The 13,431-nt window shown below is 53.5% G+C and overlaps 1 protein-coding gene across 4 annotated transcripts in view; it reads left to right on the top strand.

Annotated features, from left to right (window-relative positions):
• Nucleotides 1–13,431, top strand: part of ptprt (protein tyrosine phosphatase receptor type T) — a 78,212-nt gene that overhangs the window by 21,599 nt on the left and 43,182 nt on the right. For all 4 annotated transcript variants that reach the window (XM_061832027.1, XM_061832026.1, XM_061832025.1 and 1 more), the window contains exons 9-12: nucleotides 3,897–4,012; nucleotides 4,074–4,254; nucleotides 5,953–6,062; nucleotides 11,357–11,558. In XM_061832027.1, the coding sequence (XP_061688011.1) occupies nucleotides 3,897–4,012; nucleotides 4,074–4,254; nucleotides 5,953–6,062; nucleotides 11,357–11,558 (609 nt within the window). The remainder of the gene's footprint in view (nucleotides 1–3,896; nucleotides 4,013–4,073; nucleotides 4,255–5,952; nucleotides 6,063–11,356; nucleotides 11,559–13,431) is intronic.

Below are 13,431 nucleotides of genomic sequence, written 5' to 3'. Positions count from 1 at the left end.
CGGAGGCTGTTTTCGGCCTCCACCAAAGTGGACGCTGCGGGGGGGGGGGGGGGCTTTTCCGGAGAAAACCGCGCAAGCGTGGAACGACTGGAATTGTCCAAATTGGAACGAGAGGTTTTGAATGCGGCCGTTGGGTTTTTTTTTTTTTTCTGCATCTTAGGCCCGGCAACGGTTGCCGACGTGGCCCGAACGAGCTCAAGACCGCAAAGTGGCGGCAACTGGCAATTTTCAAAAGGCGCAAACGCGGCCGTCGTCGGGAGGTGAAAAAGAAGTGGAAATGCTTGAAACCGTTTGAGAAATGGACCAAAATGGGCGGCAATGTTGTTCTCCATGACGACGGGATGCTTGGCATCGGCGTGCGGAGTCGATCCGGATTGCGACGTTTGACTCGGGCTGAAGAAATGCGGAAGGGCCACGTCCGAGAAGTCCTCGTTCGGGGTTTTGACGGCGAAGGCCAAAGTCGCACGCGCGTGACGTCGGGCCGCTTCGCCGCTAATGGCGTTGTCGAAGCGTTGTGCACGTTCCGTGCAGCTCTCGGCGCTCGTTAGGCACCGGACGAAGACCGGAGAGGTCGCCGGAGTCTTTTAATGAGCTCACCAAGCGAACGGGAGTACATTCTTCTTGCTTTCACCCTTAAGTGTGTTTTCCAAGAGGAAAAAAGACCTTTTTCACGACTTCTCCAAACTCCTTCATTGTTGCTTTAATTCCGCGACGTTTTGCGCCCCTCCCCGGAAATCCAACGGTTAGCGTTTGCGAAGCGCGTCGACGTTCTCCAACCTTTTGGACCAACGCCGCTTAAGGTCGAGCTGTCGCATGAGTGTCGGTCAAAGTGTTTTCTTGTGAAATTCTCATGGGAAAAAAAACAAAACAAAACAAAACACCAACGCGGGACAAAGACGGACGGGACCAGCGAGTCAATTTTGTGGCCCTTTGAGTTTGGAGTTGCAAATGGCGAGCTTGCACCGCCGCTACAAGTGCGGCTCCGCTTTTCCGACCCGCACGCGAACGCAACTCGGGAGGTCAGCTCGCCCGTTCGTCCATCCTTTCTTCCAGTCTCGTCTTCTTTTCAATTTCACGCATCCATAAAATATCCAACATGTCGGATGCTCGCGCGCTCGTTGTCTCGCCCTCTTTCCGGGATTTTTAATCCGCCGGGCTGCGAGCAGCCAGATAATCCGTCCAGATTAGCTCCTTTACGGATTAAAAAAATGGCGGCCGGACGAGCGGTTGAGGGTCTTTACGGAGTGTTTTGAGTTTTGTGGACGGCTAATCCCGCGCAATCTGATTATTTGGCTAGCTCTCGTGCGGGATCGAGGAACTGCGCCGCAACACCCGGTTTGGCGAGTCCTTTATGTTTTCCGATTTTGGTGAAGCAGCACTCGGCTCCGTCCCGAGTCAACGACGGTTCGTCTTCCCACCCGCCATTAGCGGCGCGGACTTTCCGGAAGGAAGAGCTCGTCGGCCGCCATCGAACTCTCCGAGGGCCAAGAAAAAATAACGTCACGCTGCCCCGGCCATGTTTTGTCGGTGTGCGGCTGCTCAATCTGACTGAGATGGCGAATTGGCATGATTGGCAGTTGTTGGCGGTCAAAGGTCGCGTCGTCCGTCCCGCCACGGACGAGCGGCCGCGGGAAGCCGACCTGGGCCGCAATTCTTTGTGACAAAATGAGGTTTGATCTTTTCTATTTTGGGACTCATTGGCGATAACGGAGAGAGCCTCGTTGTTGCGACGCAACGGAGGGATCCGTGACGTGGAAGCCGTTTTGCACTCACGCGATAGCAGACAGCACAGTAAATGTTGTGTCCAAATTTGCCGGCTTCGCCGTTATTCCAAGGCTACAAAGACCAGACGCTTTGACGGCTTGAAAGGCAACCTTTGTGCACCTTTTTTGAAGCTTTTCAGTTTTGTCCGTTGCTTTTCTTTCAAATGGTCAAGAAGAACTTTGAGAAAAATGTTTCAATATGGGAGAAACGGTTTCAAGTCCAAAGTTTCCAATTTGAAGGTTGACTTTTGGGTCAAATTGAGCCAGAACAGCGACCGCTCGTCTCGGCAAATCTTTGGCAGGCGGGACGAGACGGCGACGCTCTTGTAGATCGCGTGGCGGGATTTGTTCCTTGAAGTCGGCGCTCAGACTCCCCAAAGCTCAGCGTGCCCGGCGGGGGTCCGCAAACACGCCAGGCGATATCTCCAAGTTTGTCGTCCTGCGCTTAATCCGTCGGATGGCTTGCGTCTCCCCGCTGCCTAATCTGCCTCGGACGCCAAATCTGACGTTCAACGTTGTTGACGTTCATCTGATGAATTTTTGTCCTTTTGTTGTGTCCTGTCGAGGGGTTCGGGTTCGTACCAAGATCCGAGAACAAAGAAATGTAGAAAGCACGTTTTGATCTTTTGGAGTCGCTCGTCGTATGACGTGGAATTCCATTTTCATGATGCGAGCACATAACAACAGTTTGTACATTTGCTGCTGTTCATACTTGGGCGGAAAACTGAAAATAGTTCCGAGCCTTCAAGTGCGGTGCGAGCTGCTCTCTTCATATGTTGACAATTTTTGGCAAATGGCAACAGGCGGAAGGACAGAACTTCCCCAAAAACAACTGACGTGCTTTTGAGAATAACCCTTGAAATACTGCCGGGATGCGGCAACGCGCCGAAGTGAAATCGTCGCGAGAAAAGTCAGAAAATGGAAAAAGTTGCAGAAAACTCATTTTCAAACTGCTAAACTTACTTTTGTTTTTATTTTGTACATAATCCTGAACTTGTAATTTCATGACTTTTTTTTTGTGGCAAAAAAGTTCATCAAACACCAGGTGGGCAACTTAATTATGATTTTTTTTTGCAGCGTTGGGATTGTCGTGGCTCCGTCTATTTCCCGAGTGGAACGGAATTACAAGCTCGTTTGTGATTAGCGGCACTTTCCCCTCATTTGTTCATTCGTGAGCGCAACGCGGCTAATTGCTCGGAGCTAATGACTGCGTGACCCCTGACCCCTTTGCGCTGTTGTGAACCAACTGATACTAATTAGCCGCGAGTCAGCTTGACAAAGCGGCCCGACGGGGGGGGGGCAACATATGGCGTGCGTGTAAGCTGCTTACTGTGACCCGTCGTCGGCGAAATGGAAAATAATTAGCAGAACAGATCGTCGCGGTCTCGGCGAAGCAGCGTGCGGTCGCTGGCCCGAGGTCGTCTGCGTTCCGCGTGCGTCGTAGACTGCGTCGGGCGCAATCTCTCGGAATCGAACGGGAAGGCCCGTTCGGGTTTGCAAACTGCGTATCCGTTCGTCCGCTATCCGAGTTGCGTATCCTCACGAGGGTCCCGGCTGTCAACGGGCAGGAGGCGGGCGGGGCACACCCTGAACCGGTCGCAGGGCACATAGAGACAGACGACAGCCGCACGCCGACGGGGCAATTTAGAGTCTCCGATCAATGCGCCTTTCATGGATGTGGGAGGCAAACAAACTCCACACAGGCGGGGGCGGGATTTGAACCCCGGTCCTCGGAACTGTGAGGCAACTGCTCCGCTGTGCCGCCCTGCAAACTATCCCAAAATAACTCGATTTGGGCTCATCTACTGTGCACGACGGCGATGCGGGGGGCAAATGCCGATCGAGGACGTCGTCGACCGGATCGGCAGATCATCGCATCAAAACCAACCGGCAACAAATGTCAATTATGGGCCGATGCCATCGGGGCCGATGAAAAATGTGTGAGGTTGACCGTTTAAGTTTGAAACCGTCATTTTTTTTGGTTGATTTTAGACATTTGCAAATTGACTTCCATTTGGGGCAAGATTCAGTTTCAGGTCGTCACGTCGGAAGACCTCGTTCGGCGCCTTCCTGTGCACTTTCTCGCGGCTTTGCAGTTTTTGTTGTTCACGGTCCGCTGGGTGTCCGCTCCAGATCCCGTCCACGGTCCGCAGAACGTCAACGTGGTGGACGTGCGGGCGCGGCTGCTGACCATCCAGTGGGAGACGTTCGGCTACGCCGTCACGCGCTGCCACAGCTACAACCTGACGGTCCGTACGCCGCGCTTTGGCTTTCTTCGACCGGGTGAGGTGACGCGCGCTCCCCCCGCAGGTGCAGTACCGGTACGTCTTCAACCAGCGCGAGTTTGCGTCCGAGGAGCTGATCCGGACGTCTTCCCGCTACACCCTGCGGGACCTGCGGCCGTCCGTGGCCGTCAGGTTGCGGCTGGTCCTGGCCAACGCCGAGGGCAGCAAGGAGAGCGAAGAGATCGTCGAGCAGACCGAGGAGGACGGTGAGATGGCCGCCGCCGCCGTCTCGTCGGACAAGGCAAAACTCTGCGTTTGCTTCAGCTTCCCTCCAAGTGTCCCGATACTTTAGCTCCAAATGCTCCATGTTTGACTTCCTGGACGTGTTTCCTTCATTTTTTTTTTTTTTTTACTTGCAATGTCCTTATAGCTGTCCCGAGACTTTTGTCCAGGCAGGTTGACCGTGAAATGAAATGCAAAAAATTGCAAACGAAGCAAGGCTGAAAATATTTTTTCAGCAAATTTTTTGGCAACTTAAGACTTTGTTGAAACGATCAAAATCGGGCAATAGAACTGAAAGCTGAGTTCGGTTTTTGTGGTCGACTGAAAATCGTACGCAACGACTAAAATCAAGTTTTGCCTGGTCAAGAAGCCATTCAAATGCAAAAAATCTTTTTTTTTTTTTTTTTTTTTTTTTAAATATGTTTATAGCAGTTTTGACTCCTGGGGTTGACGTTCAAATGCGATTCGCTGACTTTGTGCGCCTTCACTTGGCAGCGAGCGTTTTGCCATTGGCGACGCGGAAATTGCCTTTAGCGGCTTCCAGCGGCTAACAGCCAAACTGAGACTACAAGATTTGCTGCAAGCCACAAATGTTTTTGCTGCTTTCACGTCGACACGTTCCCGAGTTTGGCGAGGCTACGCTAGCAAGGCAGACCGACGCCCATTTGCGCTACCGTAGCATTTGGGGTCCCACGTCGAAACGTTTCAAAACATGCAATCAAATAAATGCAAAAGTAAAAGTCAAGATTCACCTTTCACGATTAGGATTTGAAATTAGAGCCGACGCGACGTCGCGCCGGGGATGGAACGGCAAACGCTGGAAGAAGACCCTCGCAAATGGCAAATCAAATCTCTGCTTTGAGGATTTTTCATATTTTCAAGCGGGCGGGCCGTCGTCGCCAACGTTGGGCCAAATCAATCAAGGCAAAAGTGCCACTTGATAATTAAAAAAAAAAGCAGGTCCTCGCTTGCTGAGCTGAAAGTTAATCAAGCGACGCTCGCCAGAACACAATTTCAAGATCCGCGGCGCAGACGCTGGTGACTGATGAGCTGCAAACGGGACGGGACGGCATCTAATTGCCTTTCCTGGTGCCGCCTTTTAATTAGCGGGTGAAAATCGGCGGCCGATTTGCTCAAACATTCCTCAGCTCGGCCGCGTGACGGATGGCGCTCGTTACGCCCTTTCAAAAGATGGAAATTGCCAACAAATTTCATTTTGCAAAAAAAAAAAAAAAAAAGCAACTGACAAGAACTGAAAGTACGCACGTTGGCGGACATGTTTGGACTTGCCGCCTCCTTTTGCCTTGCTTGTGGCTTCGGCGGTCGCTAGCTAGGTCAAGTTTTTTATTTTTTGATTTTGATTTTGCATGGATGATGATTTTGTTTGGATGGAAGTAAGGAAGGACGGAAACAGGAAGGTCAGGAGGTGGAGGACAGCACCGAAACCGAGAACGGTAGCTGAGAAGAAATCGCTCGGTAGTCGCGCACGCTTGGCAGGAACTCGATGCCGGTAGCTAGCGGCTAGCCGGGACGTGGCGCGGTGCGGCGTGCGTGGCATCGCGGGAGATGGCGTCGCCCTCGCAAGGATTCTGCAACCCCTTCGGCAAACAAACACGTTTGCGGCTTGGCAGACTTGTCCGGCGTGTGACGGCGGCGTTGTGTGTCTTTGTGCGTGCGTGCAGTGCCCGGCGCGGTGCCCACGGAGTCCCTGCGCGACACGCCGTACGACGACAAGATCTTCCTGCAGTGGAAGGCGCCCAACGAGACCAACGGGGTCATCACCCAGTACGAGGTCGGTGCCGTCCTCCGCTGAGGCAAAAAAGTCCAAAGGTTTGAAAACACTTCGGAGCACAAAACTCGATCAAGAATGTCATGACTTCATTGCCCGAGGGAAAAATAATATTCAAATGCACGCGAGTTCGGACTTATACTGATCCGTAGCGAGCCGGAAGAGCAGGTGGTCGGAATGCGGAAGGTCCGAAAGGATCCTGCCCACCCTGGTCCTCGTTCCGGCGGCGTGCACGTCTTCTGGGGCGGCCAGCGTGGTGCCGACAATCCGTTCAGCAGTTTTGCTTGTCCGTCGCAGTCGGAGTTTTTTTCCTTTTTTGTGGCGGGCCCAAACCAGACTGTGATGGAGGTTCGCGGTAAGGCTTTGGATGACCGCAGTGTCGGACAGGCGGTGCTTCCTCAGAAGCCACAAGAGCTGCGTCCTTTCCCGAGCTTTTCTGAGGATGGAGTTGATGTTGGTCTCCTACTTCAGGTCTTGAGAGAGTGTAATTCTCCGGAACTGCGAGGTCGCGACACAAAACAGTCGGACAGCGTCAGGGGCCGCTGCGGTGAAGGACGCCCCGTGAAGTCCGCAATCATCTCTACAGTCTTTAGACTGTGTTCAACACCAAAGGTCCAGTCTCGCCACTTCCTGTCGATACGCAGACTCGTCGCCGCCTTTGACGAGGTCGATGACCGTGGTGTCATCTGCGAACTTCCGGATTTTGACGGTCGGGTGCCTCGAGGTGCAGTTGTTTGTGGAGGGTGAGAAGAGCAGAGGGTGGAGGACACAACCTCGGGGTGCCCCGGCGCTGGTCGCGGGCGCGGAGGAGGTGGGGTCCCCGCGGGTCGGCGGCCCGCCGCCCTCGTCTTGCGTGACGCGCCCCTTCACGTCTTTGCCAGAATTGTCGGCGCTGTTTTCTTTTTTTTAATTAGCCCCCCACCCCGCCGAAACCTTTTCAGCTGCGTCTTTGAGAGGCGACACGGTGGCCCGCTAAAGGAGCGAGCGAGCGAGCGAGCCCCCGGGCACAATGCCCCCCATTAGAGATAATGAGGATAATTGCGCCTATTGTGCGATTAAAGGCATCATCTGCTACTTCTGAAGGCTTCTGTCGTCGCTCCCGTGCGCTCCTTTTAACCCGCCGCTCGCCGCTTTTGAGGAGCGCACCCCCCGTCCCCGTCCTCGGACAATGGGACGGGGGGGGGACGGGGGACGGGGGCCGGTCGAGGAGTGCAGGTGGACAATGGTGACGAGAGATAAGCCAGCGGAAGAAGAAGATGCAAATCCGCCGCCTCTCTTCAATGTCTTGAGATAATTGCAACTAATTACAGGATTAAAGCCGGTGTGTGTGTGTGGGGGGGGGGGGGGGTCGACCTTTAACATTTAGCCAGAAAAGAGCAATATTGGTGCACAAACTTTATTTTTATTTGGGCACAAACTTTGCTGCTAAAAGTCAATTTTTTTGACTTTGGTTGGTTGGGGGGGTTGCAGCTGCAGGGACAAGATGGCAGGTCGCAATGGAAGGAAAGATGAATACGGACAATTCCGAGCAGATTCTGGAGCAAAACCTCCTCCAGTGCGCTCAGGACCTCAACCAAGGCCTCTTCCTCCTCACGGTGTCCCGAAAATCTTCCTTCCTTCCTTCCTTCCTTTTTTCGGTGTTGTGTTCCATCCGTCAATGACGGACTGGATTTCGCGAGGCTTTCAAGGTTCCGCATTTCGTCGCTCAGGCCTCCCGTTTTGGTCCACACGGGCGAGGCCGCGCTATCACTTACGCCCGTGTCGACTTTCGCCGGCGCCTCCGTCCGGGCCCGTCTCGCGCAGTTGTCGCAGGGAACGGGTCGGCTCGGCACCGGTCCCCGGGGAACGTCTCGGGCGGTGAAAGGTTTCAAGTTACCGCGCTATCAATACGCGGCGGATGGATGCGTCGCTATTTTGACGGATTGGGGTGGCAAGCAGTCATTTTGAGAACAATTCAACAACAACGGAATCCGTGACACGTAGATAAAAGTAGATTTGGAAGTTTTCACATTCAGGCTAGTAGAAATCAAGCAAACTGGTCGTCAGTCTTTGGTGTGGCGTGTTAACAATCCGTTGTGTTGTTTTGCTGTTTTCTTTTCTCGCGGCGTTACACAAGTGCAGGACGGAGGAGGAGGAGTCAGAGCAGCAATTTATCAGCCAAGCGTGGGCGTCACGCCGGAGGGACGCCGCCCGGCGAGCCCGCCGAGGCCTCCTTGCCGCCGGCTCGGCTGCGCGCCTTCAATTTGCTAACGAGGGCTTTCGGTTTATTTATTTGATTGTCTTTTTTTCAACAGGGTTATTATTTCTCACTCGCAAGAGTTTGGACGGGCTCGCTCGAGCATTAAATAATGATTTCAGAAAATAACGGCGGTTACACGGCAGACACGCGACAAGAACACGGCAGTCGTATCGCACTTCTGTAGCGACGCGACGTATCCGCGTTTCGACGCCGACATCGCGGATACGTCGCAGCCCGGTTGACAGGTTGGCCTCCGTTAGGTGGAGGCTGCGAGGCTCATCGATGACCGTTGAGGCTGCGTTTGCTGGAAATGGCAGCAGGTGACAGACGGGCGGCAGCTAACTAACAACGAGGTGCTTGTTACACATCCGCGACACGACAGCCGCGAGCCAGCTACGTGCCGCAGGAACAGGAAGTCGCTTCACGCGTGCACTTTTTGATACAAACGAAAATACCACGAGAGGCTTCAAAAAGTCACAAAATGAAGCAAAAAATACATGGCAGAGTGTGACGTAAGACACGTTTGATGCAGCGGCGGTGGGGAAGATCGCTCCTGGTTGCTAATCAATAGCGGGGGAGGGCGCGCATCCGCCGCCTTGTTGGATGATGATGACGACGCTTTTATTGGGTCGTGATGATCACGCCTCTGCTAACGGCACATATAAACAAAGAAAGTACGCGCTAAAAAAGATCAATTGCTCTCCGGGAAACAACAGCAAGAGCGAAGCGCGCGCTGTACGTTGCTCGGCTTTTGCTCATAAAAGCCAACACGGCCGATCATAAAAGATGAAAAAAAAAAAAAACCCAAAACAAATCCAGTGAAATAAGCTTGCCGCCGCCGCCGCCGCACGCGCATCCCACGGCGCAGCCTCGTAAACACTGTTTATTACGCACGCACACACCGCACTGAGCGATAGCTTCGATTTCCGGGGGTCCGAGCGCCTTCGTCCGCGGCCGACGCTCCATTATTGGAAACGACGGCGGCCTCTTTCATCCTTTTAAAAAGACAACGTCTTATTAAATGTCAATACTTGATGATTTCCCCTTGATGAACTCACTGATGAGGCACGACGGGACTCCGACTGAGAAAAGGAGCTAGCACGCGGCTACGCGGCCGCAAGAACAAGCGCAAAAGTCATCTCAAAATCAAGGAAAGCGACACGGACGCGTTAATTCGGCAACGGTGGGCAAATTGGGAACTTTGCAAGTGCCTTTGTCTTCTTCTTTGGCTTTTTAGTGATCCGGTTTGTCCCGTCGGACGCCGGGGCAGAGGCGCCGCTGTCGAGCGCCATCTCGGCCTCTCCGCCGAAAGCCGAAGAAGAAGCGAGGGCGAATTGCGGCAGCTGACGCGCGATCTCGCCGTTAAACGCCAATCGACCCCTTCGGCTCGGCCCGCCGTGCGTGCGTATGGCCGCTCCCTGGCTTTTTATCGGCGAAAGGCTTCATCCCGAGAGGCGTGGACTTGTTTAGCGGCGCGGGTGTTAAATGCCAGGAAAAGAGGATGAAAGCGTATTGTCTTTGCGTGTAAAAATAGAAAGCAGCAAGGGTGCGACCGTTCGGAGACGACCTCCGCCAAGGCCCCCGCCAATCACTTGGAAATGTCATCCCTACCGCCTGCCATTATATCCACGCGACGCCACCTGCCGATCGCAGGGGGGAGAGGCCGGGGGGACGACCGCGCCCGAAATAACGGCAAACCGGGAGCGCCGATGCGCTTGTGATGGAGAAAAAAAAAAAAGCAAGTTTCTTCGATACATTCAATATCGCATGTTCGGGCGTCATCGAGAACCACGTGGTGCCAGCGCTCGATTTTGGAGCTAGCTAGCATGCTGTGGCAACAGCCTGAAAGTGCATCCGCTTGGCTCGCTGTCAGGCGGCAAAGAGAGGTCCTCTTTTTCCTCGCCGGAAACGTCACGGCAAACTTTTGGAGCGAAACTTGACGATGGTGTGGCCGCTTCGAGCACCTCGTTGTCGGAGTTGTCGAGTGCGCGCGCGTCTTAGAGCGAGAAAAACAATTTGACAAGCTAGGCTTTGGGCTAGCACGGACACTTTTGAGCGCCTCGCGTCTTTCTCAAAGCGCTTTCTGCCGGTTGGCCTGCTTTGGCGTGTCTCTTCGTTGGCCACGAATGCTTGCACGCGGAGGAGAAAGCTCCAAAAATAAATACACGGGAACGTCTTTGGACAGGGGATTGGCAGCACCGTGGCCTTTAGAGCGCCTTGTTGTTTGTGAGTGGTGCGTTCTCCGACGTCTTCAGACGTACTTGTCGCCGCTTCACCAAGACAGGCTTTTTCTGCTGAGCGCCTGCCGTGTAGGTGTGCTGAAATCTTTGGGATGAGTCACACGGGTGTCTTTGGTTGTGCTCGTCGTTCCCACCTCGCCTCCGCACTCGCTTTGTAACCGAATCGGAGGCTGACGTTGAACTCGTCGTGTACGCGACACGGCGGCGGCTGAAACTCTGCCGCTTCTCTTTGGCCGGAGCTTTACCGAAGCGCGTCTGCCGCTTTCGCGGCCGCGTTTTGCCACCGCGGTCCAAACGCCTGTCGGCGGGTCGGACGTGATCAGACTACAGTCAGATATTTGGTTTGGGATAAAGGTAAAGAGTTGCTCCTTTTGGGCACACACGGTAAAGTAGGTAACAATTGAGTATTAGGGTTCGAGGACGGTTTGGGGTCACGAATAGGGTAGGTTAGGATTAGGGTTAGGCAAAGAGGGTTAGGGAATTGGGCTGGTGAGAAAGCAAGGATCTTGGGCGGTAGAGATCGGAGGATTGCGCACCAAAGTCTCGGAGCAAGGCTTAGAGCGGGAGGTGTTCAAATTAGGGATCAAGTTTGGGTTCGGGTGAAGGTTAAGGTGACGTGGCCGTTCTGCCTGCGGCACTCCACCAAAGTCAATTTCCACAAAAATGAAGGAAGGCGATGGAAAATTGGCACCTCTGCGTGTCAGGTGCTGACGTTCTGACGTCTCGCTCCAGCGTTTTGCTAGCACGCCACTGGATGGGGAAAGAAAAGTTGCTCGCAATCCCAGTCAAACGTTTCACATTTGTCCAACTCCATCCAGATTACTTACAAGGGCCTGAGCTCGCTGGACCCCAGCGCCGACCTGACCGCCCAATGGGGAAAGGTGACCAAGCCCACCAACGAGACCCACCACCTGTTTGTGGCCCTCCACCCGGGCACCACCTACTTCTTCACCCTCAAAGCCTCCACCAGCAAGGGGGCCGGCCCGCCCGTCACCACCCGCGTTACCACCAAGATAGCAGGTAAAAGCGCCGCGACGCCGTCACGAAAAATTTGCCTCGGTGGGTGTTGGGACTCGAAAAAAAGTGTCCAGGAGCCCTGGCCGAAAAGAGAAAGGAAGTCGGGCGTTTGGGTTCCGGGTGTCCGTTTGATGGCTATTCCGGGGGTCTTTCAAAGACGTACTTGCGCGGTTTTGGTCTGTGCGCGAAGAATTCAGCCCCTGACGCCGACCGACAACGTGATCGTCGGTCGCCCTTGTCTTTCAAGACAGGAGAAAATGTCTCTGGAGAAGCCGACGCCACGGCGTGAATTCTGGCCCGCTCGGCCTCCTTTTAGAGATTTCCAGGGGTTGTGGGAAGATCGGCCGGAATCGAATTTGCAGCTCGTCAACCGGGCGACTAAGCGGGTGATCCAAAATCGCCGGCAATTTGAGGTTTTGCCATTTTGTGTCGGTGGAGCGAGCGCGTTGGCGCAGTCTGATGACTTGGCACAAAATACCAAACTGATGACTCGAGTCATTATGCAATAAATTCCCGACTTCGGCACATAAAAAAAAAAAAAAATGTTGGCAGATTTTGACTGTGACTTTTTCGTCGTCCAAATGCTTGTGATAACTTTTTTTTTTTTGCTGTTGCTTTCTTTATTTGTGTGTTCTCTCCCTGCTCCTTTTTTATCTCAACTTTTATCGTGCGATTGTCAGCCAACTCGTAAATAAACGTCACCGCAGTAAAAGCCACGCAGTAAACTTTTCAGTGCCACAGCAGCTGAAGAAAACAAACAAACAAACGCTGAATTGTGGCTCTCGAAGCCCGACGCAAAGTGGTCAAGGTCGGCTTTGCTTTGCAGGAAATTGACCACCTTTGTGGCCTCGTTTGTCTCTTTTGCGGTAAACAAAGCGTTTGATTGGCTCAGCACGGCCACGTGATCACTGTTTGGGCTCCCGTCGTAACGCAAACAGCGTCCAATACTAATCTACAAATAGTGGCGTCTTCGCCTCGAGTTCGTGCCTCGGTCCGCCGTACTCGCGAGCCGGTCCAAGGATGACAATCGTCAGACTATTTTGTCTTGAAGACGATCCCGAGGATTTGTCCCGGCAACAACCTGAAGTACTAAACGCGTCCAATATTTACCCGGCTCTCCAGTCGTTTACGCTGTGCCAATCAAAAAGCGGCTTCGCTTCTGCCGTTAATCGAACCCCAAATGTCTGACTTTGTCCGAGTTCAGCACAGAGCAGAAAGTATTTTCCAAAGCGGGCGTTTTCATCGGCGACATCGACGTCGTGCAAGAGTCGCTCCTCCCGCCGTCTGCTGCAACACTCGTTTTTGATTTCTTTTTTTTTTTTTCTCTCGAGCTCAAGGCAGATTCCAGTCTCGGAGGACTCTTGATTGGCGGCGCAGCGTCGGCGTCTTTTACGCGGGTGGCGTTCTGCGCGGAGATTATGAGGCGGGCGCGTTGTGAGCGAAAAATGTCAACTGGCCCACGAGTGTCTCTGTGCTGTGGAACAGTTAGCCAGATTTGCTGAAGACTCGCACGTGGGTTAGGAGGATCGTGTGTCCAATCACCTGATTTCTTATCGGATCCCGATTCACAGCAAAGCCAGGTCAGCCCTTGACCTCCGACCTTTGCGCGCCCGTCGTCCTCCGCGACACGTTGCCAAGAGACGGCAAAGGAGGCGGGGACCAAAATGCTTCCTTTTCTTCCAAATGTCACGCCGTCCGTCGCCCGTCTTGTCGATCTCCCTCGGGAGCGTGAAGATAAAGAATTGTCAATTAACGCTGTTGGTCGGGGGTTGGGTGTTAATCGCTTAAATGCCACAGCAAACGTTGACGCTTTTGCGACCTTCAAAAGCAAAAAAACGTCGCGAGCCGCGGGCCTCGCGTCGGTGTCACGTTGGAT

Source organism: Syngnathoides biaculeatus, chromosome 10 (genome assembly GCF_019802595.1).
Source record: "Syngnathoides biaculeatus isolate LvHL_M chromosome 10, ASM1980259v1, whole genome shotgun sequence".
Lineage (NCBI taxonomy): Eukaryota > Metazoa > Chordata > Actinopteri > Syngnathiformes > Syngnathidae > Syngnathoides > Syngnathoides biaculeatus.
This window is presented reverse-complemented; position numbering and strand designations above follow the sequence as displayed.